This window comes from Vipera berus (assembly GCF_964194415.1).
Source record: "Vipera berus genome assembly, chromosome: Z".
Classification (NCBI taxonomy): Eukaryota; Metazoa; Chordata; class Lepidosauria; order Squamata; family Viperidae; genus Vipera; species Vipera berus.
In genome coordinates, this window is record NC_138205.1 from 43327666 (window position 1) to 43354461 (window position 26796).

At 38.8% G+C, this 26796-nt stretch overlaps 1 protein-coding gene across 3 annotated transcripts in view; it reads right to left on the reverse strand.

Moving 5' to 3' along the window:
- MED1 (mediator complex subunit 1) overlaps positions 1 to 26489 on the reverse strand; it is a 36744-nt gene extending 10255 nt beyond the window's left edge. For 2 of the 3 annotated variants that reach the window (XM_081346442.1, XM_081346441.1), the window contains exons 1-14: positions 26250 to 26489; positions 19397 to 19506; positions 18884 to 18959; positions 17579 to 17633; positions 16763 to 16895; positions 15395 to 15423; positions 14350 to 14421; positions 13882 to 13956; positions 12801 to 12874; positions 8190 to 8279; positions 5912 to 6023; positions 5569 to 5693; positions 4453 to 4577; positions 536 to 737 (exon numbers count right to left, since the gene is read on the reverse strand). In XM_081346442.1, coding sequence (XP_081202568.1) covers positions 536 to 737; positions 4453 to 4577; positions 5569 to 5693; positions 5912 to 6023; positions 8190 to 8279; positions 12801 to 12874; positions 13882 to 13956; positions 14350 to 14421; positions 15395 to 15423; positions 16763 to 16895; positions 17579 to 17633; positions 18884 to 18959; positions 19397 to 19506; positions 26250 to 26277 — 1306 coding nt within the window. In that variant the 5' untranslated portion in view covers positions 26278 to 26489. Of the gene's footprint in view, positions 1 to 535; positions 738 to 4452; positions 4578 to 5568; positions 5694 to 5911; positions 6024 to 8189; positions 8280 to 12800; positions 12875 to 13881; positions 13957 to 14349; positions 14422 to 15394; positions 15424 to 16762; positions 16896 to 17578; positions 17634 to 18883; positions 18960 to 19396; positions 19507 to 23345; positions 23458 to 26249 lie in introns of all 3 variants that reach the window. The other variant, XM_081346443.1, reaches the window with a different exon arrangement.
- Positions 26490 to 26796: the final 307 nt, after the last annotated feature.

The following is a 26796-nucleotide window of genomic DNA, read 5'->3' on the forward strand; positions in this document are numbered from 1 at the left end:
TTAAGTGAATCGCTGCATTTGATAGTAACACGATTAAATGAATCTGACTTTGGTTGTCAGAAGCCTGCAAAAGGTGATCACATGACCCTGGGACACTGCAACTGTCATAAATATGAATCTGTGTCTGAATTTTGATCACGTGACCACAGGTATGCTGCAACAGTTGTAATGGTCATAAGTCACATTTTTCAGTGCTGTTATAACTGAATGGTCATTAAACAAACTGTAGTAAGTTGAGAACTACTTGTACAGGATAACAGCATCACAAAATGTTTATTAGAAATATATGTTGACTAGCAGAATGACAAATGCAGAAGTACAGCATACTTGCATCTTCTATTTTTCTGGAACAAGGTATCTGTAAAATAAGCATGCACTATTTTTTTGAAGTGGCTTATAAAACAAAAATATTTATGCTGAAATCAGTGTATGCATGCGCACGTGTTCACCTTCTATTTTCAACTTGACAATGCCAGTAACTAAAGTGTCTTTCAAAAGCTCTTTGGTGCTTCCTTTTTAAGTGGATAGGACTCACCTTCTTTTAAGACGGTTCGCTTGACACAGCTGCCTATTAGTGTATTGTAAGCCACCTGATGCCTGATCATACTGAGAATGAGAGGCACTCGACTAGGATGGTGGAAAGCAATTTTATTAAGCAGTGTTCCTTGAAGGCTTCGTCCATCTGGCAATGGGGCATCTTTGTTGAGGAAATAACAATGCTGTTGTCCTGGCAAGGCCTGGAATTGGAAATACATGGATGCATATAAAACATGGGGGAATATTACAAAGCAAATGCCTTGGAAAGGAGTAGCCTTACAAAGATGAACTGAATCAGCTTTCAAGGCAAAAGTTGTTTCAAAGTTGGTTTTCTCTTACACTTTTAAAAATATTTAAATTATACCATTCCCCAAAATTTAAAGTATCTTCAGAGAAAATGTACCAAACTAATCATGTTAGAACCATTCAGATATTTAGCATACATCTCTAGGAACTGTACATATTTACTGGAGTAAAGGGGTTACCGGTATATTCCAATGGTGAACAACCTAATCCTGAAATGTATATAGTAACAAATGTTTTGTCCATTTAATAACATGGGACAAAATAATAATGCTGAAAGCATCCTTTCTCAATTAGCAAATATTCCCAGACTACAACTCTTATCAAGCTCAGCAATCAGCACCAAATATTGGGGATCATTACAAAAATTCTAATTTAAAATTATCTACACATAGACTGCAAAAGACTGCTTTGATCTACATTTGCCCACTTTGTTTACATTCCATTACAAAGTTTACTTATAGCTTATATTCTTATAGAGGGATAACATTCTGATTTATTACTTTTTATAGACATTTTAAAATAAAATTAACACTTAACATGTCAAATTTTTTAACTTATTGTAATTGGGTTTTTAGTCAGAGTTATAAGGGTTTTAGATTTTAATTAAGGATAATTTAATCTATTTTAATTGTTATTAATTTTTGTATTGTGATGTTGTTTTAATTGCCTTGTGAACTGCCCTGGGTCCTGCGGGAGAAGGGCGGTATATAAGTTTAATAAATAAATAAATAAATTTTAACTGACTCTTCTGGGAATAAATTGATATATAATGCTTTAAATCCAAAAGAGTCAAGAAAAAGCTTTTTTCTAGGTTTGCCCATGTCAGAAAGGAATTACTCTTTAATTTCCATACCAAGTAAATAATGTGACATGAAAAACATGATAAATAGACCTTTATTCTAATTTAGGTTGCATACTACTTATTTGGCAAGAAAAAAACTCATTAAAAGATAAGGTTCAACTAAGTACTGTAAACAGAAGTAGACACATTATAAATGAAGAGCCAAACATTTTTTTTTAAATCTTAGATCTCTAGAGTTATGAGCTTTCAAAATGGCTGCTGAAAGACGTGACAAAGAGAGGAAGTTAGAATAACCCGCCCTAAAAAGAGAAACTGAGAGAAGGTCTATAGAACTCCTTGGAAAGTGATAGCAACACACCATAAAAATGTATGGCTTGAATTTGAAAAAAAAATTAAGTCCTATACAGGATTGATGTTGTAGTAGATTTTTCTAAATTTTGTTATCTTCATTACGTCAATGTTACATCATAGCGTTATAACAAGAGAATGTTAGGTCAATAAGAGTGTGATGAAAAAGGAAAAAATGTCCTTCCTATTAACTATTCCAGTTTGGAAAGCATAAAGATTATTATTTTTTTCTATTGCTGGAGCACTGAAGATTTTTAAAATGCAGATCTATTGAGCTTTGTTGTGAGATATGAAGCCCAATTGGCAACATTTGGAACAGTATAAAATTGAAACAAGCATTAAGAAAGGGTAATGTTTGTAATGCTCGCTAGATACTTCTCAGGTACATAGACATAGATAATTCTATAGATTAAAAAAAACAACCCAAAACTATTATCTAGAAAAGGATTTTTCAGATTTACCAGTATAGAGGTGTTATTGCTGTTACATGTTACGTGTAAAATGGATTGTATGCTAGAGAAATTAACGATGAGCCCCATATATATCTTTGAGAAGAAAACCTACTGAATTCTGTGGAGCTTACTCTAAGGTAGGTATATTTAGGATAAGTTAAGAGAAGATTAATCACAGAATGGTGAAAATAAAAGAGAAAAGAGAAAGAGAGAAGAAGATAGGGAAAGAAATTAGCTTAAAGGTAGTCCTTCGGTTATCATTTAACAACATCATTCAGAATGATGATGGCACTGAAAAAATTGACTTACAAAAGATCCTCAAAGTTATGGCCAGTATTCCTACAATCATGTGATCAAAATCTGAGTGCTTAGTGACTGATTTGCATTTACAAATATTGCAGTATCCTGTGGTCACATTATCTTGCCCTGTGCGAACTGACTCCATTTCAACTCCCCCCACCAGTCTATCTCTACCCACAATCTGTGCCCCTTTTGGTCACCCCGCAAGCATGGCCAAGATAAGAGGCTGTTATATTCTGCCGCTGCCCTCCCACCATGCATGATGTGAAGGACGGCCAAAAGAGCAGAGACAGCCTAAAGTTCTAGGCTAACAACTGCATGGTCCTAGCCTAACAACCACAAGCTGGATTGCCAGAACTGCCTTTGCTAAGTGACATAGTAATGTGATGTTTTCATTAACAACTGCTTTGCTTAATAATGGAAATTCTGGTCCCAATTAGGGTTATAACCTACTTTGTTTCCCCAAAAATAAAACTTGGTCTTATAATATTTTTGGCTCCAAAAGATGCATTAGGGCAGAGGTTCCCAACCTTTTGGGCACCAGGGATCGGTTTTTCCACGAGAGGGGTTTTTCTGCAGACCGGAGGGGGCATGGTTTTGTGTGCTGCCTGCATCCCGCGGATGGGGCCTTGCTTATTTATGCGGCCCGGTTGCTGGCATGCTGCGGCCCAGTACTGGTCCACACAGACCAGAAGTTGGGGACTCCTGCATTAGGGCTTATTTTCGGGGAAAGACAGTATCTGGGTGATCAGCCTGGCTCCCCCCTGGCATGCACACAAGAAGCGGTGAGCGAGCGGGGGCGACAGCATCTGCAGCCTCCTGGCCCCTTGGCTGGCGAACTCTGGGGCTGCACACCCTGCGCAGCGCAGATGACTTGATTATCTGTCCAAACAGCAGGTGTAAGGGGGAGGCAGGCAATCTGGATGAGCTGCACAGCTGCCAGGCTCGCAGGAGGATTGTGCAGTGGCACTGGGAGTAGGCGGAGGCAGGCATGAGGGGAGGTAAGCAATCCCGCTGTACCATGCAGCTGCCTGCCCTGGCATGGCTGTGGCAAGCCAAGAGACAGTGGGACAAAATGGGAGGTACGTTGGGATTGCATACCTCCTCCCTGTGCCTCTGCCTGCTCCTGGTGCCATTGTGCGAGCCTGTGAGCCAGTGCATCTGGATCACCTGCCTCCCCCTCGTGCTTCTGCCTCTGCCTGCTGCTGGTACCACTATGTGAGAATGAACCTCCCATGGCTGGTCACCCACTCCAGCCTACTGTCTCTTGGCTAGCCAGTGGCTGCACTGGGGCAGACAGCTGTCCAGCGTGTCAAGATTGCCTGCCTCCCCCTCACCTCCACACTGACCTGTGCTGCACAGGCTGTGGCTGTTGCCAAACACCATCAGCCCTCCGCTCACTGCCTCCTGTACTGGCCATGCCCACCCACCTAGGCTTATATTAGGAGCATGCTAAAAAAAATCAGACTAGGGCTTATTTCTGGGTGGGTCTTTTTGGGGAAACACAGAAGGGACTGACTATACTTGAATCTCAAATCAATATAGGACTTCTCAGTTAAATAGTAATGAAATTTTGCATTTAAAGTATTGCATAATAAAACACAACTATATTTATAGCACTATGTATTAACATTTTTCTGGTGTTCAAAAAACTCTGCATTTAGAACTTGCCTAGCTCATATGTTACTCTCTCACTTAATAACTTACAGCATAAAAGCGCATATTATGGTATAATGGACACAGATCATCCTCCTCCTCCTTGGATAGCTCAAACTGTGTGATGAGCTCATATAATGGGACATATGTTGGAGGAGTGTCAAACAACGGGATACCTAGAAATAGAAAGAAAATATTTAAGATTTAACTGAAGAACAGCTGTTATTACATTACAGTTGAGGGAATATTGTATTGTTTAGTGTAATTCTGCAATTTCTCCAAAAGTGGGGACGGGAACTTACTGCACTATAGAATTGCCATAATTATCTTCCCAGACACAAGTGTTTAATACATAAATATATTCCCATTTGGCAACTGGAAGTCAAAGATTATATTATTAATTACATAATAAAGCCAACTATAAATGAATATGGTCCACAGAGAGAGTACTATGCTTGGGAGATAAGAAGGTATAATCATCAATAGATCTATTATATTAGAAAACCTGTGTCTTTTTCCAATCAATTTTTTTTCTTTGTTCATCTCCCATATTAACTAAGTATTTTAGCATAATATCTCGGGAAGGCTGAAGGTGTACTTGTAGAACTATAGGAAAGCTAAAACAGTTGTGAATAATCCAAATTATATACTTAAAAGCCTCTCAGTTTTAACTAAATTACATGTATGTTTCTACATACATCATCTGCTTGGCATATAAAATTAACCTTTTCAAATATTTATAAGTTTTGTTTTGTCCACATAGGAAGAAGAAAAAAAAAGATAAAATATAGAAAGTAGCTATGGATACCTTGTAAGGGCAGGGGGAAATGAGCGGGGAGAACAGAGAAAAAGATGAAGCATATTTATTACCACAAAACTCTGTGTAACCTTACTCTGAGATGCTAAGTTTTCCAGACTATGATATATTTCCATGATTATTTGTACTGACAAAGATATGACATTTGCTTGGCTTAAAGAAGAGAATTTCAGAAATTAGGACTGCTTCTAATTAGATTCATGGAAAATATACAGTCTTGGCTGTGAAAAAGAATAAGAGTCCATTTTAAAAAAGCTACTTTTCTGCCATCTAATTGACAGATGGTACCATTGGAAAAAAAATCATTAATGACCGCAAAATTCTTGCAAGAATTTATCAAAAGTTATCACCGGTGCAGTTCTGAAGTTTCTGAATGAAAGCCTGAGAAACAGGAACAGGTTTTGGAAACTTCAAAAAGAAGCAAGCTGGCAAGTCGACACTATTGGCACTGGTAACTGAGGAGAATGAGGGTGTCCTGAAACAAAAGAAAGAAAAAGATTTGATAATAATCAGATTTTTTTTTACAGGCTGAAGGCTACAGGAGAGATGATTACATATGTAGGGAGGATGAAAGGAGAGCCTTATCTATTTTATTCATTAAAAAGAATATAATGGGAAACATTCAAAAAAAGGGACCAAAATGACCATGTCCTATAGAACATTAATAAACATTTAGTGTTGCTTTTTTCTTACCCTTTGTTATCAACAGGATGAGTCCCCATAATCAGAGGGGCAATTGGAAGTTTGTTCATAGTTAAGGTTCCCTCAATTGTAACACACACATTCATGCCTAGGTAACGAGGAACTGAAAGGAAAGGAGAAAAAGGTACAATTTCTCAAACAGGTAATGCTAGATACTGCGTAACTTGTCATTAACATCATTTACTGTTATACAGAAAATAGATTTGTGAAGGATGTCTTTTGATAAAGGATGGCATTCTTGGGTAAGCAATGACTTTTAACTTCCCAAAGGCTGCTATATACCAGTTAAGATTTGCCCATTTAATGATGCAGGCAAGCTTAAATTCTATGTTCCCCCATGAACTGGAAGTACAATTTCATTTTATCTCAGATTTTTGATGTATATTCTTTTACCGGAAGTCAGGAGCACGTATGCTTAATAAATAATAATATGCCATTTGCCTACTTATTCTCAAAGTTTTAAGCATCACTGGGAAATTTGAAGGACTGTATGGGATTCTCCAATCCTGCTCTTGTAACCCAAGACTTTATTTCAAAACCAAACATTCCAGTAATGTCCTTTCCAGGGATCTTATTGTGTCACCTATGCCATTTAAAGGTATTTATTAGGCTCTGAAAATAGGAACAAATGTCATTAACACATTCCTTCCAGTTTAAGAAAGGGACTCTAACAACAGAACAGTTTCTCATACATTAAATCATACGCATCTTCTTGCTTAGGTTAGTATCTGTAATAGAAACAACAATATAGGTGAAGGGAATATGTGTAGGGGTAGCAAGAGATGGTGGCAAAATGAAGGGCAATGATTTTTGTTTGGGTCCTGGCCATTTATTCTTTAATAACTGTCCAAATTAACTTGAAAAGTAACTGGCAGCAATTTAACATGTAAGATTATTTCATCTAAGATCTTCAATGCCAATATTGTGCTCCATCTCAATATAAATCATGAATTTGACACTGAATGAAGAGATTCAAGATCACTTTTAACTCATAAAGTAAGGAAGTATCTCTGATTCAAAGTCCTCTCTGGGATTCTGTGTGAAAGATATATTTCAGAAGTTCAATTAATTTGTTTGGTAAGGCAATAAGTTGCATTGCAAAGGGGTAAAGGTTTTCACAACCTTTGTTCCCAAAATATTTTGGTAGGAAGGTGTACTGTTTAAGAGGTCAATGCATCCAACAGGGGCCTCTATGATTGTTGGCCCAACCTCTGCTTTTTGGCTATGCTACAAGGCTATCACTGTATTCACACCTCCTTCTCATCTTGAATTTTGTATTCTTTTGTGTCTCTATGCTTTTTTTAAAAAAATAATTAGTTAACATTTTCTTTCTCATTTCAATTTAATCCTTCTCACTTTGTTTATATATTTTTCATTCTCCTTTTTCGTCCTCCATGTCACATTTTTGGTTGGAAGACAGTAATATTTCATTTGTACCTACATTTTATTTAATCGCTATTAATTTCTCCAGAATAAGCCCTGTAGAAAATAATTCACTGCTTTCTACTTTTTACCTCAATAAACAATTTTAAATGAAGTATCGATTTTGTATCTTCAAGTTGCATTGGCAAAGGGTTATGACAGTTATTGGGTTAGTGATTGTCACAATCAAAACACCATGCAACTCAAAAACATGTGAAGTTTTATTAATCTTTTTACACATTATTAATGTGATTAAAGATCTGTGTTTTTCCTCTGCTAGACTATGAGAAAGCAGAGTCCTTATTCTGAAGATCAGAAATGAGTTGGAACAAATTAACTCTATGAAGAGAGTACAGCAATTCAGGCTATTTCTCAGGTTGAGGATATACTAGTGAACCAGGTAGCATAGTCATTTCACAGCCCCATCATTTAGACCATGTGTGTCCAACCCTTCTCCCATGGCCCTGATCAGCTAGCAATATGGCCCCACAAGATCATAAACTACATGATTTATACACGTTAACTATATTATAGTTAACGTATATAAATATGCAGCCCAAGACAATTCCTCTTCACTCAATGTGGCCCAGGCAAGCTGAGAAGTTGGACACCTATGATTTAAACTTGAGTTCCACAATGTATTACCACATTATGGCTGCAAGACGTCTTTACAAGTTCTTTTATTGGAATTCTTTGCTTCAGCTATTCTTTATTAAATATGAATACTGCATATCTAAAGGTTAATCTGCCTTACTTTTTATTAAGGATGTTCAAGAAGATCTAAAGCAATCCAGCATACTAGAATGACTAATTTAGAAGATCAGTGCATTATCCAAGAATAACGTACCATTATTCTCATTCAGAATGATGGGAACTCCAGTGCCTTCTTCAAATAAATCATAAGGAGAAACATAATACTTCAGATTCATCAGGTGACCTGAAATAAGCAGGTTTTAAATGAAAAAAACTAGGAAAGGTGTAAGAAGAGTAAAAATGAAGTCTACATGTTGATCTGAATATATGTTAATCTGTTCAATTAAAGTTATTTATTCAATTTCTATAGCTGCCCATCTCAATTAATTGACTCAGTTTCAAAACTATAAAAACAATAAAAATAAAAAGCGTTTAAAACAATAAAATTTATGATTTATTTATTTAAAATATGCTCTGACTTATGTATTTTAGTTATTAAATAAATGTTTGCATTCCTGCACTATTCCAATATTTTGGAACTAAAGGGGAACAAGTGATTTGAAAATTGAAACATAATACTGTCTGCCTTTCTTTGAGAGTTGGGTTGCATGCAAGTTTAATAGTATTAATATTACTATGATCTCGCAATCAGCCAGATGTTTACAATGGATTTGGCATTTTTATAGAGTCCTTCCCAAGGAGAGGGCTAGGCAGATGTTCTTTGATGATGTTAAAGGTATTGTCACAGGATGCAAGTTGTTTTTCATTCTACTTCTATTTGCAGATCTTTGTATTTTGTGATTTTCTGCAGCTCTTTCTCTTCTCTTCTGCTACTATCAATCCAACTATCCAAATTACTATTATTGTTAATCCTAGGATCCTGAAGCTGCTGTGGAATCTCAAAAACAGTGCATTTGGCTGCAGGCAGGAACTACATTTGTGCCAGATATAAAGTTTTATTTGTTGTTGTCAGAATTTGTTCTGAGGAAGAAATGGCAAGCTGAAGATAGCTCTATGGAAAGGAGAACTGAAAATCAGGGCAGAATGAAGAGGCCATGATTAGACCAGCTCTTTGATAATATTTTCTGTACAAGAAGAGGACTTGAGATTGCTCACAAGTTGGATGCATCTTGTGGGAAGACTACTAGATAGTGGTTTCTGGTGGGTTTAGAGGTCTCAGAGCAAGGGAATAAGCATCTTGGTAAAACTTCAGTTAATATTGGCGGGAGTGAGTCCCTCCTCCTGAGATGTGGCCCTCGGGTTCAGATGGGCTTGTTGCTCACATACCTGGCGCCCAGCTGTGTGGCAACAGCTCTGCCCGAGCTGCTCGACACCCTCTCAGGGTTGGCGGTGGAGTTCCCCAGGCTTATAGTGCTGGGTGACTTCAACCTGCCTTCCCTGGGAGGGTCGTCGGAGTTAGCCCGGGAGTTCATGGCTTCCATGACGGCCATGGACCTGACCCAGGTAATTCAAGGCCTGACTCATGTAGGGGGGGGGGTCACACTCTCGACCTGGTGTTCCTGTCTGGACAGTGGTTGGATGATTTGGGAGGGGGTTCACCGGTCGTTGTTCCCCTGTCATCGTCCGACCTTCATCTCCTGCGGCTGGTCTTCCGTTATGCCACCCCCCGCCGCTGGGCTGCGGAACCGACCAGATGGTTCTGCCCCAGGCGCCTAATGGACCCTGAACGGTTCCAGATGGTGCTTGGGTCTATACCCATCGCCCTCACTCACAGCCCAGTTGATGCCTTGGTTGATGCCTGGGAAAGGGCGGCCACTGAGGCACTCAACTGTGTTGTACCCTTGCGACCTCTGACGCGGCGATCCCGCTGGGCTCCATGGTTTTCTGCGAAGCTCCGGGAGATAAAGCGTCAGAGACGGGGTCTAGAGAGCGGTTGGAGGTCCAGCCGTTCCGAATCTGACTGATTGCAGCTAAGAACCTTTATAAGGTCTTATCTTGCTGCGATGAGGATGGCGAGGGCTAATTACTTCGCTGCCCTCATTGCGTCCGCAGATAATCGCCTGGCCGCCCTGTTTAGGGTGACTCGCTCCCTCCTTAATCAGGAGGTGAGAGAGGAGCCCTTGCAGGGGTGGGCCGAGGAGTTTAGTCATCATCTGACAGATAAAATCGCTCAGATCTGGGCCGGTTAGGACTCTAACTGGGCAGAGTCTGATGTGGAGGAATCGGACGGTCTTGAGCATGTTATCTGGACTGAGTTCGATCCTGTTTCCCCTGATGATGTGGACAGGATTATGGGGAGGCTGAGTTCCACCACCTGTTTATTGGACCCGTGTCCCTCTTGGCTGATTTATGCGGCTCGGGAGGAGACACGAAGCTGGTTCCAGGCAGTAATATCTGCCTCTCTGAGTGAGGGTGTCTTCCCCGCTGCTTTGAAGGAGGCGGTGGTGAGGCCCCTTCTCAAGAAGCCTGACCTGGACCCAGCAATTTTAAACAACTATCGTCCTGTCTCCAACCTTCGCTTTTTGGAAACTGATTATCTGGACCCGTACCAATTGGGTTTCAGGCCCGGGTACAGCACGGAGACGGCATTGGTCGCACTGGTGAATGATCTCTGGCAGGCTCGGGACAGGGGTTCTCCTCTGTCCTAGTTCTATTAGATCTCTCAGCGGCTTTTGATACCATCGACCATGGTATCCTATTGCGGCATCTTAGGGGGTTGGGAGTGGGAGGCACTGTCTTGCAGTGGTTCTCCTCCTATCTCCTGGGCCGTTCGCAATCGGTGTTGACGGGAGGGCAGAGGTCTGCCCCGAGGCCTCTCGTTTGTGGAGTTCCTCAGGGGTCGGTTCTCTCTCCCCTCCTGTTCAACATCTAGATGAAGCCGCTGGGCAAGATCATTCGTGGTTTTGGGGTGGGGTATCATCAGTACGCTGATGATACCCAACTTTTTCTCTCCACCCCGAACCAACCCAGTGATGCCCTCGCTGTGATGTCCCGTTGCCTGGAGGCGGTCCAGGTCTGGATGGGGAGAAACAGGCTTCGTCTCAATCCTGCCAAGACTGAGTGGCTGTGCATACCGGCATCTCGGACTAACCAGTCTATTCCACCTTTAATGATGGGGGGTGAGGTGTTACCCCCCCGTCAATAGGGCTCGCAACTTGGGCGTCCTCCTGGATTCACGGCTCAGTTTTGAAGACCATATAGGAGCTGTGACCAGGGGGGCCTTTGCCCAGGTTCGCCTGGTGCGCCAGTTGCGGCCCTACCTGGACCGAGATGCCCTGTGCACAGTCACTCATGCGCTCGTGACCTCCCGATTGGACTACTGCAACACTCTCTACATGGGGCTGCCCTTGGGGACCACCTGGAGGCTTCAGCTGGTACAGATTGCAGCCACGTGGGTTGTGATGGGGTTTTCCCGATACTCCCATGTAACACCTCTGCTCCGCGAGCTGCATTGGCTTCCGGTTGCCCTCCAGGTGAGATTCAAGGTGCTGGTGATGACCTATAAAGCCCTAAATGGCTTGGGTCTGGGATATCTGAGGGAACACCTGCTGCCGGCATCAAGCTCCCTTCATCCTGTGCGCTCCCACAGGGGGGGGTCTTCTCAGGGTACCGCCGGTAAAAGATTGCCGGCGGACAATAGGCCTTCTCTGTGGGTGCGCCTGCCCTTTGGAATCAGCTGCCTGTAGAACTTAGGACTGCCCCTGACCTTCGCTCATTCCGCCGGGACCTGAAGACCTGGCTCTTTGAGCTCTCTGGCCTGGTCTGAGAATATTAATTGGGATTTTAATTGTATTTTAACTGGGGTTTTATTTCAAGGTCAATATAATCTTTTTAATTGATTTTAAGTTTTGTAATTTGTTGTACTGTTTTTAAAAACCTTGTGAACCGCCCTGAGTCCTACGGGAGAAGGGAGGTATATAAATTGAATAAATAAATATCTTGAAAGGACTCTAAGTTCATATACTTCCTTTTCTAATCACTTTTGAAAATTGCTTGTTAACTGATTTTCATCTATTAGGAACATTGTGACCAACACATTTCATTACACTGAGTGAGCTTCCAGTAATTCTTGACAAAAGAAATCTTAACTACAAGTTTAAGAACTTAATTCTTTGAATAAATAGCAAAAGACTAATTAGTCCTATTATTTTGGAAAATGACATATGGATTAAGGATCCAGATAAATTTGAAAATAAGATTTTGAACAATTTTGTGAGAAGAAGTAAAGAAAAAAATGAAAAGATATTAAGTTGTACAACTTTACTTGAAGGGTCTAAAGATCAGAGTTGTTATAAATAAAAGCAAAGAATATAAAGTTGGTTTATTTGATCAAGGTTAAAATAGGTATGTTGCTATTTCTGGTAAATAATGGATTTATGCTGAATTAGGACTGAAATGTTGAGGATTTATGAATTCACTTAAGATTGGAAAATAATTTTCTCAAATGTACAGACTGATTATAATATATAGTTTATGTGCATTTTCTATAGCTTTTTGCTGATCTAGCAGCTTTTGAAATCCATATTTTATCTGTAGTGTACTATGGATGGAACTGCATTGCCTGAACTAAGCAAGTCTGGCCAGAAGAACAAAACTAGGTAATAGTAATTTCACAATTTGTTTTAAATAATCAGGAATCAACCATTTTAGAAATTATTTTAAAACAAGAATCATTGCACTATTAATTGGGTTATATTTGTCTGTCCGTCTATCTATAGTATCTATCTACCTATCTATCTATTTACCTACCTACCTATCTATCCATCTTATAAATATAAAATATTAGTAGAAAAACACTTCCTACCACCACTTCTAGGAGTGAGATAGCCCACGCTGCCATGCAGAATTTTGTCCAAGGGGCTTGCGTTGGTGGCTTGCCTATAGAAAACAAAACCAATTTCTAGATATTCATGATACAAAAGTTGTATCATATGCACGTCAATCAGAAATTAATTCTGACAAGTTCAACTGCATATAAATTTGAACAGGACTGCAATTTAACCCTTTAAATGAGATCCTCTCCTCCCATGACATCCATGTGGATAAACAATCAGGATCACTAGCTATCTTTTACTGCATTTGGGAAACACACTTCCAGTTTTGTTTCAGCAAATGAAACAAAATCTTCTTAAACTTTTTTTAAAGACAATCTCACACATTCCCTATTGAAAGTTTTGGAACTCATCTTTTAAACCATATTTGGAATCTTAGATTTATCATACATATACAGTTCTTTAGAATAATTATACATATGGTAATAACAATAACAAAAAATTACAACTACAATAAATCTAATAAAACAGGATAAGAAATTAACCTAATAAAGAAGAAAGAAGGTTAATAGGAAAAAGGTTTATTAAAAGATGTAGTATGTTGACAAACTTTCAGGTTATAGTATACTGGCATTTGCAATTTTCTAAATTCAGATCCAGTGCCTTCTAACAGCAATCACAATGGATCAAGTTGTGGCAGCTTTTCTGGATATTTCTACAGATTGATTTGCTAATAAAAATGCATTTTTGTTTCTCTTCAGACTAATAACTCTAGTTAAAAGAGGAATTCTGATTTAATTAGAACACTGAGTATAGTATAAGGGTCAGCATAATAGACATGGGAGATGATCTCTACAGCCTTGTCTAAATACAGATATAGGCACTCCTGATGTGGGATATTATACCTTCCTCCTTTATCATCAAAGATAAAAGACTTAAACCTTATGCAGAACAGAAATAATAATATTGGTGAAATAATATGATGCACAAATATGTTATTTATCCATGGTTCAAATAGGATTAAAGCCAGTTCTTTCCAAGCCCACTATTACATTCCCTGGATATTTATTTTATTTTTTAAATTCTGGGTTCACTATGATAAACTGCTCTTACCAATACATTCCTGCCATCTTTGAAAGATCAAGCTCCAAGGACTGTAGAGCCAAATACATTTTAGTTTTCAATTTGCTGAAAGGCAAAGAGGAAACTTGTGTTAAATATTTGATATATAAAAAAAAGAAATTCCCCACACTACAAGAGCTAGCTAAAGATTTTAGAATTGCTTCCAATTCTCTGCCAAGAGAAGATGCTCTTCGATGTTTTAGAATGCTAAAACACACACCTCCCATAATTTGTAATGCCATGTTTGCAATCTGCCCTTAATTGTAGATGAAATTTGATAAATAAATACATTTTATATCCAGAGTCCTGCAATTCTCCCTATCATGATATTGTGTCATCCCCTGCTGCAGTCAGTCTCAGCTGAGTCATGACCGAATAGGATAATTATTTATAAAACAGCTTATAACACGGAACTACTTTCTAGGATGTTAAGAAACTATGACTTAATGGAATACTTACTTGTCACCTGGCAATTTATATAGATTGACAAGACCCTTAAGATGCTTAGAAAATTCATTGAAGTTTCTCTCTCTAGGAAAGAAAAAAATCATCTGAAACCAACAAGAATATTATTTCTAAAAAGGAAGGGGATAAGTGACAGTGTTGATATTGCTGGCTCTCAATCTTCCTGTGTAGCATCCTGCTTGGAACTATTGTAGCCCAAGTTACCTTAATGTGGTGTATACTTTTCAGAGATTTGCAGGTCTTATTAACTAACTGCACTTTTATGTCGCCTATGAATCTTCCAGGATTGTCTTTTACCTCTCTGTAGCAGAGGATTTTCTCAAAGCCTCAATTATTCTTCTTCAAGAAGAAACATTTATAAAAAGTAATAAGAGACACTCGCATAAGTCTACATTCTAGAAGAACATAATAACCCTACTATCCTGTTAGAATGCAGAATTAAGATAGTCGTTTTTTCTTTCAAATTTCCTTATTTTAAATACTGAATATTTCCAGCCCATAGTGCACCATTATTCAGTTCTATTTATCTGACTCATAGCGTAAGCCTTTTTGAAGTCCACCAATTTTTCATCACAATTTTCCTATCCACTCCCAACAGTTCTGTGAAACAATACAATGGAGATCATATTTGCCTGAACAAGGCCATGCTAGCATTCTTAAAGATAAGTAAACCAGTCTGCATTAGCTAGCTTATTCTTTGATTATCTGACTGACAGGGACAAAATCACTGGTTGGCTGTTGTTAATGAGAGTAATTTGCAGAAAATTATTAGAAAGGAATGGAGAGGATTTTTGTATAAATAAAGGTTTTGAAAAGACTGCCCTCATTTTTAGTATAATCTGTATCACCCTTCCTTCTGATGCCCTATGGATTACAGCATGACCAAACAGGGGTATTTTAAAAGCTTAATCCAGAAATTGGATTATCTCATCTGAAAGTTGAGTTCAAAAAGCAATTGATAAAATGGTTATCAGCTATCAGAAAACATACAATTAGGAAAGGATGATGTAGCCAGCAAATATAAGAACACAGTACTGACCTTAGATGGTGTACCAGCTCTGGGCAGCTCTGGAAAAAAGAAAATGGATAATATACAAACTACAAACTATTGGGAGTACACCAGCATGTCCTTTAAAGCAAAACAAACCAACATATAGCTTAAGATGGGGACTTGGAAATGTTCTCAAATGCACCCCTCCCCATAAAAAAATCTTTTTTTTTAAAGTGGAAATTTTGTGATTTCCATGGATATTTTAAAACAAATCTTTTTTAATTAGTTTTATTCATTTATAACATAAAATGTAAAAAATATAAAAGCAAATAGTAGGGGACAACTGTAGAAAAGGGGGAAAAAAGGTGTGAAGAGTGGGAGGAAAAGAAAAGGCGCTGACTTCCGACTCTCTCTGTTGCAGTAAAATCAGACATTATAATCAAATCTTAACTTTTTACATTTCTATAGCAGTATGCACTAGCCAGTTCTGTATCGGCATATCAGTCTAAGTGGTAAAAACCAAAATCATAATATCATTTATTTTCCACCTCAAGAACAAAGTCCAGAAGCGGTTTCCAAATAGAAACAAAGTTCTTTTGTTCTTTTCTTTTATCAGCATGGTCAGTTTGGTCCACCTCTGCTAATTCCATCAAGCTTTTGTAATCATTTGTCCATGGTAGGAATCGAGGCATCCTTCCGCTTTTATGCATAGAGTAGCGGGTTGGCAACCTTAACCACTCAAAAGAGCCACTTAGACCCGTTTCCCAGAGAAAAGAAAACACTGGGAGCCGCAAAACTCTCTCTCGCGCACGAGGGGGGGGGGGCAGCGTGATCGAAGAGTTTAATTAAAAAGAAATAGAGGCTGTTGTGCATGAGTCCTCTCTCTCTCTCTTTCTCTCCCTCCCTCTCTCTTTCCCCCCACCTCTCTCTCTTCCTCTCTCCGATCTTCTGCTCATCTGTCAAGCTGGCTTCAGCTGTTCTCCAACAAGCTGACACACATTCTTATTGGGCTGGCTCTCCTGCCCTTGGTGTGTGTGTGTGTGTGTGTGTGTGTGTGTGAGAGAGAGAGAGAGAGAGAGAGGGGGGGGGAGGGAGAGAGAGAGTGAGAAGAGCAAGTGCCTTTCTCTGTCTCCCTGCAAATGGCAGAGGATGACTGGGAGCCGCAGAAGGCTGAAAGAGCTACATGATGCTCCAGAGCCACGGGTTGCCAAACTGTGGCATAGAGCAATCTTGCTGATATCAACCATATATAAAATTAGAGTTCCATTTTTCCCCCAGTTCTCTTTTCTTTAGACCCAGAAGGAAACTTTCTGGTTTAATCTTTATGTTCGAATCTAAGTCAAGATGGGGAAAAGTCTGGCAAATACTGATTTAGGATAAATTGAAAAAATAACTTAGCCATTACATTCTACGTACCACTGGGTTTTCTCCATGATGTGCCACCTTGACATCACGCAATTGTCCTGTAGTATCCAAGTGGACTTCCACATAGAACATGTCAGATGTTATGTAGCATTCAGTGCCATTTGCACTAAGATGAGATCCAAGACTTTTGTAAAGGGAAAAATTATAAATTAAAAAAAAAAGGTTATATAACTCTATCAGGTTTTATCAAGTCCTTAGGTATACTTATGCTTGCTAGTATATTTACTCAATATTTGTTCATCAACTCCTTAACTTATAGCAAAGATATACCAAACTAGAAAAGTAGCTTCTCATACCAAGTGCCGCCCACTCAGGTTTTCACTTTTATTTCCTCAAAACAATATTAAACTATTATGAAAATATACAAAAGTGTAGTTAGCATAGTGCTGGCCAAAGAGAGCTATAAAAGCTAAGGAGTGGTTTGACATTAGAATAGAATTATTTCAAACTTGCTTTCAAATATAATGATGAATGTTTAAAAACTACTCTATTTCCATCAATTTATAGAAAATTATATTTTAATCCACTCATAAAATAATTAATCCAATTCAGATCACAGAGAGCACAGTAACAAGGTATGTACTGCACTTATGGTCTTTAAAAACAATTGAGATGGGAGCTTAGATCAAGGCCTTTTGATACATTCCATGTACTGTATAACCAAAGGAAACTATATTTCCTGCAAAAGAATTGAAGTTGAAACAGCTTAGCGGTAGAAATATGTGCTTTTGTAGTATATCAAATAGACAATTACCAGATTAGCATGATTCTTTGAAATTAACTAGGTAAAAGAACTAAAGAACTCACCTATTTTGTCTAGCAATGGACTCTAAGCGATCTGTCATAGCAGGCAGAGATGACACTAGGAAGAAGACAGTTTAATTAAATCCAGTCCTCTGTCAACTTTATATATCTTTCTTCATATAAAGGGTGACTTGGGGCAAGATGGACTAAGGATGTCCTATTTTTCCAAAGCAAAAGACCGGTAAGAGACAACAAAACATGACAACAGAAGCACCATGCACTTATAGCCTATTATGATTATTAAGCAAGAAGTAGGAATGAAACAGAAAAAAAACATGCCGATGAAAACAGCAGAATCTTGTGATTTTCCATTCAACAACTTTTCTGGACTGCTTTTTGCTTTAGCCTCATGTGAACAGCCAAAATGGTTGAAAGAAAAGCAGAGAAACATGGTAAGTGGGTTTCTGTATGTCTGATTCAAGTATCCTAATTCAGCATCATAACTTCTTAATTTAAGCAGTTTAGTTTGTTATACATAACTGTATGCTATATAACATTAACTTCATTGCTGTTGATATGCATCATTCCAAAACAATTTCCTCATTTTAATAAATCAGGAAACAGAGTCCAATTAATATGCTGTATTTGAACTACATCTATTTCCTCAAACTAGATTTGGAGTAAGACACTACTACAGCTCTCTGAACTTGTTGGTCAAACATTAAAAGCTACTTATGAAATTCTTTAGCTCCAAATAGAAGTGAATCAAGAAGTATACTTTCTTTCCAATCCCAAACAGAGGAAAAATAGCCCTATTGTTTTAACTCTATGCTTCTTGATGCAAAGTCTTTGACCCCTTCTCTAACTGTGCTATGCAGGATACAGCTGGGTGCACAGGCTTAACTTTGCACCTATTAACCAGCTGAAGCTCTAACTGGCAGCAGGCACAGAAGCAAGAGAACCCAAACATGCCTTTGCCACTGCTTGCTGGTTCTGAGTGGAGAGAAAAAGCAAAAGCACTACTACTTTTTCCCAAACTCACGTAGCATTACAAAGATGCAGCAAAAGCACTGATACATTAGGAATGTGGCCTTTTGTACATTAATATGCAAAAGATGCCTACTGATTAACCTAATAAAACATGATACAGATTGCAGCAAATCATTATGTACATCAGTTTTACAATCAATCTATATATAAATCCTTAGGAATATTATATAAAAGTATGTGAGTTTCTTTTGAATAAATGCTTTTGAATAAAAGCATTAAAACTATAAAAATGTTAATGGCAATTCCTATAAACAGATGAATATTTCCTTTTTAAAAAATAAATATTTATTATATGTGTTTTTTGACACAAAGACCAACCTTTTAAAGCCTTCTGCAAAGTTTCCAAGCAGGTGACAAGATTCTGGTGACCTCCAGAATTCATAACTCGTTTTTCCTACATTCAAAAGAAATAGGAGAAAGTATTTCATGCCACATTTAATAATAAAATGAAAGAGAAGTAACAACTAAGATATTAATACACTTAATATATATGTTCTACAGCTACAGAAAAAGGAGCTTTGAATAAGCTGTCCTTTATCATCACAAAAACAAACAAGAACATGGATTATACCAACACAGTAGACTGAAGATAGTTTAGAACTGAATTGTCTTACATGATAGATTGTGACAACTGTCATTCAAACTTAAGTAAGTTCCAATTACCAGTAGTATTTTGTAAAATCTGAGACAGTTGCTCAATAGGGTAACCAATAGTCCAATTTCTTGGCTACTTTCCATGTCTGCCAATTTTTCTTTAGTTATATTCTAAAATGTATTCTCCATTCACATGGGATAGCAAAAGCCTAAAAAATAAAGTCTATTAATACTTACCATAACTTGTCTAACAAGCTTCATGGTTTCTGTCCAAGGTCTGCTGTTGGGATTAAACTTGACATGAAGTCTTTCCAGAAGGGAACTCATCTTATTCAGTTTCTCTGATTCTATAAGCAAAATCACAAGTCAGTCATGTGTAATTTATTTTTATTTTTCACCAAAGCTTTGGCAAGGGAGAGTAAGAACCCTCACTTCATTACACTTGTCATCTTTTATCTTTATATTTTAATTGATTTTATTGTAGTTTCTTTGATTGCTGTGAGTTATCCAAAGTTGTTGAGATTTGGGAGGTATACAAGTTTTACAAGTTATTATTATTATTGAATCTCAGATTAGAAAATTAGATTCAGGTTTTCTGCACAGAAAAATACTTGCCGAAGATGACCATGATCTATATAATTCAATGTTCATATTAAGTTGTGGATATACATATTTTTTTCCTATTCCTCATTTACAGATGTAGATGGGCTGACTAATAAATAAATCATTGTTCTACAAGGTTTATTTTGTTAGGCAAAGAACATCATATAAATTATCACCAACCCTAAGTGAACAAATATATACCGATGAAGAAAATTACCATTAATTCTCAATATTGCATTAATGAAAGATAAAATTTTCTGAGCTAATAATGGCCTCAAAAGATCAGGTTGAAGGAAAGGCAAATCAAGTCTCAAATGATATCTTTGAAATTCCTTCCCACAGATCTATTCCTTCCTTGTAATATTTCTGAAGATCAAGACTTTGTTATCTTCTACATGTTGCAGGGGAAAATTCAAAATGGCGGGTAAACTTTTCAGAAGAAATTTTCTCTTACAGATTTCATCATAATGCAATTCTTCAGAGGAGGTACGTGTTTATAACTTCAGCAGACAATACCCTAGCTAAAATTATTCAATATGCATCATTAGTTGTACGTTATTTATCTTTCCATCTGGAAAGAAATACTTCAAATTCCTAGCAAATTCTACAAAACACAGAGTTGCAAAATGAACTATATCTTTTCTATCTACTAAAACTCTGTAGCCTTCAATTCCAAAACGATACATTATAGTGCAAAAGGTTTTTTTTAATTAAATACCTAAAATCCATTAAATTAAAAGAATATGTACAAAATCTGCCTGCAATTAGTGCAGGTTCGCATCCCACCAGGCTCAAGGTTGACTCAGCCTTCCATCCTTCCGAGGTAGGTAAAATGAGGACCCAGATTGTTGGGGGCAATTAAGCTGACTTTGTAATAATGCCGCTTGGGGTGTGTGTGAAAGCCCTAATAAGCAGGCATATACATAGAATGAAGGCTACTGCTAAGCTTGTAAGCCGCCCTGAGTCTTCGGAGAAGGGCGGGATATAAATGGAATTAAAAAAAATCAAGGACCCATTATTTTCATATGATTGAAATTTAAAGGAAGTTCACACGTTATATTAGCAAACCTATGGTTTCTGCAGCGCAGAGTCAAGTGATTGTGAATTTTGACACTCCCTGCCAGCTTTCCGCAAGGGAGCTCCTGCTCTCACTGCTTTGTCTATTCTGTTTCTCTGTCTGGATAAGAAAATACTTTTGAAAAGATGTCCAACAGTCATGGGTTGTCCAATTTCTGCTAGACTCTTACATTCTAATTGTCAGATTGACTTGGGTATTACATCACTTAAAATCCATCACATATAATTCTTGGACACCAAATTGAAGATATTTTGTTGTCAATTTCATTTTAAGTTGTTTATAATCAAGCAATTAGTTCATCTACTAGATATTAATTAGCAACTGCTTAGTATACAAGCTGATACTGTTTATCTCTCCAACTTTCACCTAACTGAATTTTCCTTTAGAACGTTCCACTACAGGTAGTCCTTGACTTACAACAATTTCTTTAGTGATCAGTTACAATGATACTGGAAAAAGTGACTTATGACTGTTTTTTACACAACTGTTGCAGCATTCTCATGGTCACAATAAAAATGCAGATGCTTGGCATCTGGAATGTATGATGTTGCATCTTCCTGGATCATGTGAACAACTTCTGCAACCTTCTGACATGAAAAATGGGAAAGCCAGATTCACTTAACATGTTACTACCTTAACAACTGCAGTGGCCAGTGTGGGAAGTTGGCTCCCCAGAGAAGGAAATATTAAAAGGGCAGAAAAATATATTTCCTAAAAAGATATTGAAGAACCAGGAAAGCATGCCCAGTTTTCTTAATAGTCCCAGGTCTCCTTCCCCCAAGTAGAAACCAGTTCTATAGAAATGCATATGTAAACCATCAGGAAGGTTGGAGCTAGAAGCTTAGGAAGACAAAGACCTAAAATCTACATACCTGAGCCCCAGAGAAGCAGGACATGACCTTTGGACATAATAGGATTAACACACAGATCGGCAACCTGCGGCTCTGGAGCCACATGCAGCTCTTTCAGCCTTCTCCTGCGGCTCCAGAGACAGGCACTTGTGCTTCTCTCTCTCTCTCTCTCTCTCTCTCTCTCTCTCTCTCTCTCTCTCTCTCTCTCTCTCTCTCTCTCTGTGTGTGTGTGTGTGTGTGTGTGTGTGTGTGTGTGTGTAAAACTCACGCTGTCCTCCAAGCTGACAAACTTATTGGGCGGGGCTCGTCTTTGCTGCGTCTCCACAGGAAGCAGGAAACAGCAAAAAGCAACAGCTCTTAAGGACAGGAGACCCAGCCCATTAAGAATTGTGTCAGCTTGTCAGAACAGCGTGAAGCCAGCTTGCCAGGTGAGCAAATCAGGGAGGGGAGAGAGAGAGAGAGAGAGAGAGAGAGAGAGAGAGAGAGAGAGAGAGAGAGAAGGGAAGCGCAAGTGCCTCTGTTTCTGTCTGTCTGTCTCTGACTAACACACACACACACAACACACAAACACAGAGTGGGGGAAGAGGACTGGCAGACCAAGGGCAGAAAGAGAGGGAGGGAGAGACAGGGAGGGAGAAAAGGGAGGGAGAGGGAGAAAATATGAATATATGTGGTTGTCCTTACTGGACTTTTAGTAAAGAACGTTCGATGCTTTTTTAAATTAAGAGGTGAGGTATGGTATAATTATGCTGTATTTAAAGATAGTAAATAAGCTACTAAAATTGTTTTTACCTGTTGGGATGAAAGAGAAAGTTCCCCCCCCTTTCTCCTGTCCTTTTCCCCCCCCCACCTCGCATTTTTTTTCTTTTCTATTTTTCTGTTTGTAGTTTTTATAGTTTGCACCGGCTTTTTATTTCATAAATATGAGGACCCGAATAGACATTTAAGTATTTTATTTGAAAGTAACCTTCAACCCAGCGTCTTTTCTCTGAGTTCAAAATGCTTTTGTTGCATGCAGAAATAAAAATTTGTTTTCTTTGTAGCAGATCATTGATTTCATAAATGCAGCACAATATAATTTTTTTATATGTAGCATAAAGGTAAAAAACAATATATGCACTGTTATCTTCATTTTAGATGTCAAAAGGGTTTTGCGGCTCCCAGTGCTTTCTTTTTGGTGGGAAACGGGTCCAAGTGGCTCTTTGAGTGTTTTAGGTTGCCAACCCCTGGATTAACCCATCACCATCAGAATACCAGAAATGCCCACTCAGGTCAAAAGTTCATGACACAGGAAATAGACTCAAACAGGAACAGGAAGCAGCTCCAAACAAAAGGCTCCAGAGGATATAAAAAACAACTCCCTACATGTGTTCAGTCCTTTTTCTGCCAGACATCTTCCTGTCTGGTTCTTCTCTCCAATAAACTACAACCTTCTTCCCAAAGCAGTTGCCATGTTTATTCCCAGCTTGGATGAACTATGATGAAGACCTTTCTTCCAACACCGGCAAGGTAATAAAATGGGGCAAAACTCACTTAAGAACTGTGTTGCTTAGCAATGGAAATTTTGGGCTCAATTGTGGTCGTAAGTCAAGGACTATCTGTGCTCCAGTCTGTGCCAACTCCCCCACCCAAAAATCAAATCACAATACAGTACCAAGCTATGATGTTCAGGCAACATAGATGATAGAATGGACTTCAGTTTATTCAGAGGGCATAGGAGGAAATAACAAACACTATATTAGAATCTGCTACGTAGGCTTCAAAATCTGTTGGGAGATATAAAGACACAGTGACAGATTTCTCTATTTTAATTAAGCCAACTGATTCTTTCGTCCCTTGTCTCTCGATCTCTTTGGATACTTGAGGGCTAATCCACATGGAGCCCCATTTCCATCTGTCCTGTTTGCCATCGTTCACTCCCTAGAGACTAAAATGGACAATGTGAAATTTGAGCGGGCCACGAACATATATCGGAGATGGTGACCCTCTGAGAGCTGTATGCAACGAAATTTCATTTTGATGTATGCCGATTGGTGTACATTCAAAGTGACAATAAAGTTATCATAATCAATCATACTTAATATTCAATATTATGGACAGGTCTGAAATATGTGAAACTTGGATTTTTATTAATGCATAACTATCTCATTACAAAATTCTTTACCAGCCAAATCATATGATATATTTACAGAATAAGAAACAAGGGAAAAAGGAAGCAACAAGCAGGAATATTTAACACAGAATGCGGCTGCACGGGTAGTGATGGGAGCTCCCCGATACTCCCATATAACACCTCTGCTCCATGAGCTGCATTGGTTACCGGTTGCCCACCGGGTGAGATTTAAGGTGCTGGTACTTACCTTTAAAGCCCTACATGGCTTAGGCCCGGGATACTTGCAGGACCATCTGCTACCGGGAACGAATTCCCATCGCCCAGTACACTCACACAGAGAAGGCCTCCTCAGGGTACCGTCGGCTAGGCAATGTCGGCTGGTGACCCCCAGGGGGAGGGCCTTCTCTGTGGGAGCGCCAGCCCTGTGGAATCAGCTTCCCCCTGAGCTTCGGATGGCCCAAAATCTCGTCCTTTTGCCGCAGCCTCAAAACACTCCTTTTCCACCTGGCTGACCTGTACTGACAGGCATTTTAATTATATTTACAATTTTTAACTTATTTTTAATTTTTAATTTTAATTTATTGCACAGATGATTTTAATTTTATTTTTATCTTAATTTCTGTACTTATTATATGTTTTGTTGTTAGCCACCCTGAGTCCTTCGGGAGATAGGGCAGGATATAAATCCCATTAATAAACAAACAAACAAACAAACAAACAAACAAATAAATAAATAAAAGGTAGGAGGAGCTAGTTGAAAATTTTTCTCCTTCAAAACACTTCAAAATATGGAGTCATGTATAAACATTAACACAGAAAGAATGATCCCAATTTCCCATCCATTTTCCAAATAAAAAGAAATCATACAGTAGAGGCCAAAATTATGGAAACCTTTTAGCACCCCTTTTTTGGAGTAGTACCATAAAATTATATACCAATGGAAAAATAATTTAATCAAGAATGTAATGCAACATAGTTTGTTCAATTATCTGTATTGTATTCTATGAAAAGTTATAGCCAAATAACCAGAAAAAGGAAGCACAACTTGCTTAGGTTCATATCAGGTAGCTTTCCTTCATCTGATTGTATCCAATAAGCATGAGTGTTTAGAGAGCCAATCAGGTGTCATCTTGTTTTGGCAATAAGCCAATCAGATCACAGCAGGATTCAGTTATTGATGTTATGTATTGAAGCTGAGAGGAGGACATTTGTCAGTGTGTTATGTGATCACTATCAAACTGGTTGGGTTTGTGTTTTCATTTAGTGAGCTTGTAAAATGTAATAAAATTAAATTAATGGTGCAAAGAGTTGACTGGTTGCCCAGAAAGCGATGTAAAATAGTATTATTAAGTGAACACGGCTACAATTATAAAGAAATTAGAAGAAAAATTGGTGGAAACTTAACCAAAGGTGGCATTTCTATTGTACAGTTTTCCCAAAAGGTTTCCACAATTTTGGCCACTACTGTAGAGTTTGAAGTAAAATTATCTAGCCCAACCATTGTTCAAGTGCACCATCTCTGAAACATAACTACTACTGCCTCCATTCCTAGACAGTCAGGAATTTCTCTTGATATGTATTCTGAACTCTTTCCTTGAAATTTTAAATTTTTGGTTCTGCTCCTTTTTCTCCATGGCAATTCTTCAAATATTTTAAGATTGTTTTCCTATCTCCTCTAAGTCATCTTTTAAGGTAAACATAAAATTCTTTTTCATAAAGCTTGGACTCCAGATCCCTCACTACCTTGACAACCCTCTTCAAACTTGTTTTGTTACTGTCCTTTTGAATTGTAGTGTGCCTCAAAATGGACACCAGATTCCAACGGAGGCCTGATAAGGGCAATGGCTGTTAACGTGTTACCAACGTCTGTTCAGCAGCTGCCCTCAGGCTGGCGCTCATGTCCAAATCGCTTTTATATAATGCTGCCAAACGCAATTTCCTTTGTTTTCTTCCGCTCTTTTTTCTCACACGCCTCTCAATACCACAACTACCAATTTTCTACAAAAGCATCTGCTTCTAGCTCTATCCGAAATTGTCAAAATTTCCCAGAACTCGCCTTTCCGAAACTCCCCAAATCGACCCCTCGATTACTACCGCTGCATCGGCAATCCCCTATTGAGCACTTGGTAAAGGGGATGTTCCCATCTGATCAGAGGGCCTTCATGACTCCTACATTGCAAGATAATTCTGACTGCCGACGGTTCGGCAGTTCGAGTTTCACCGGCTCAAGGTTGACTCAGCCTTCCATTCTTCCGAGGTCGGTAAAAATGAGGAGCCAGATTGTTGGGGCAATAGGCTATGTAAACCGCTGTAAAAGCATTATGGAGCTTTATATAAATATTAAGCAATAGCTGTTGCTATTGCTACGTCCCTAAAGATTCTGCCACGGAGGAAGCGAGCAAGCGGTTTTGTTTTGTTTTTGCAGCCCGAAGCCCTATCACTCACCCTCGGTGTTGCTCTGAACTGCCTTCATCCTTCCGATGATGGTGGGGGGAAAGGGGGTAGGTGACCTTGCTGCTCTCCCTCATGTAGAGGCCTCGAGCTGCCCCAGCCAGACCCCTCTCCCGTTGTAAGAAAGGGGCGGGCCCGGCAAAAGCAGCCTCTCTCAATCCCGGCGGCTATTGCAAAGCAACCCTCATTCCACCATCCGCCGCGCCAAAGCTCCCTGCTCCTCTCCGGGCTCGAAACATGACAAATGTAGAACAGGAAGTCGTGCGAGAATCCCGGGCGGCAGCCAATGCAACAGCAGGAAGGACAGTAATTCTCGCGAGATATGAAATCGTCTCTGTTTCCCTCTCCCCCTTGCCCCGGCTGTCCTATCAAATTTTTCTTTAACTTCCAGAGAAGATGGCCGCTTTTTTTCAGCTGTTTTCAAGTAAAGAATGCTTTCCCATGAAGTGTCATTCTTTTCCCCTCACATCTGATGCTGGCAGGATGTCGTTTCCAGGTTGCTTAATAAGTATTGAGAAAAAAAGAGCAAGCTGGGACGCCA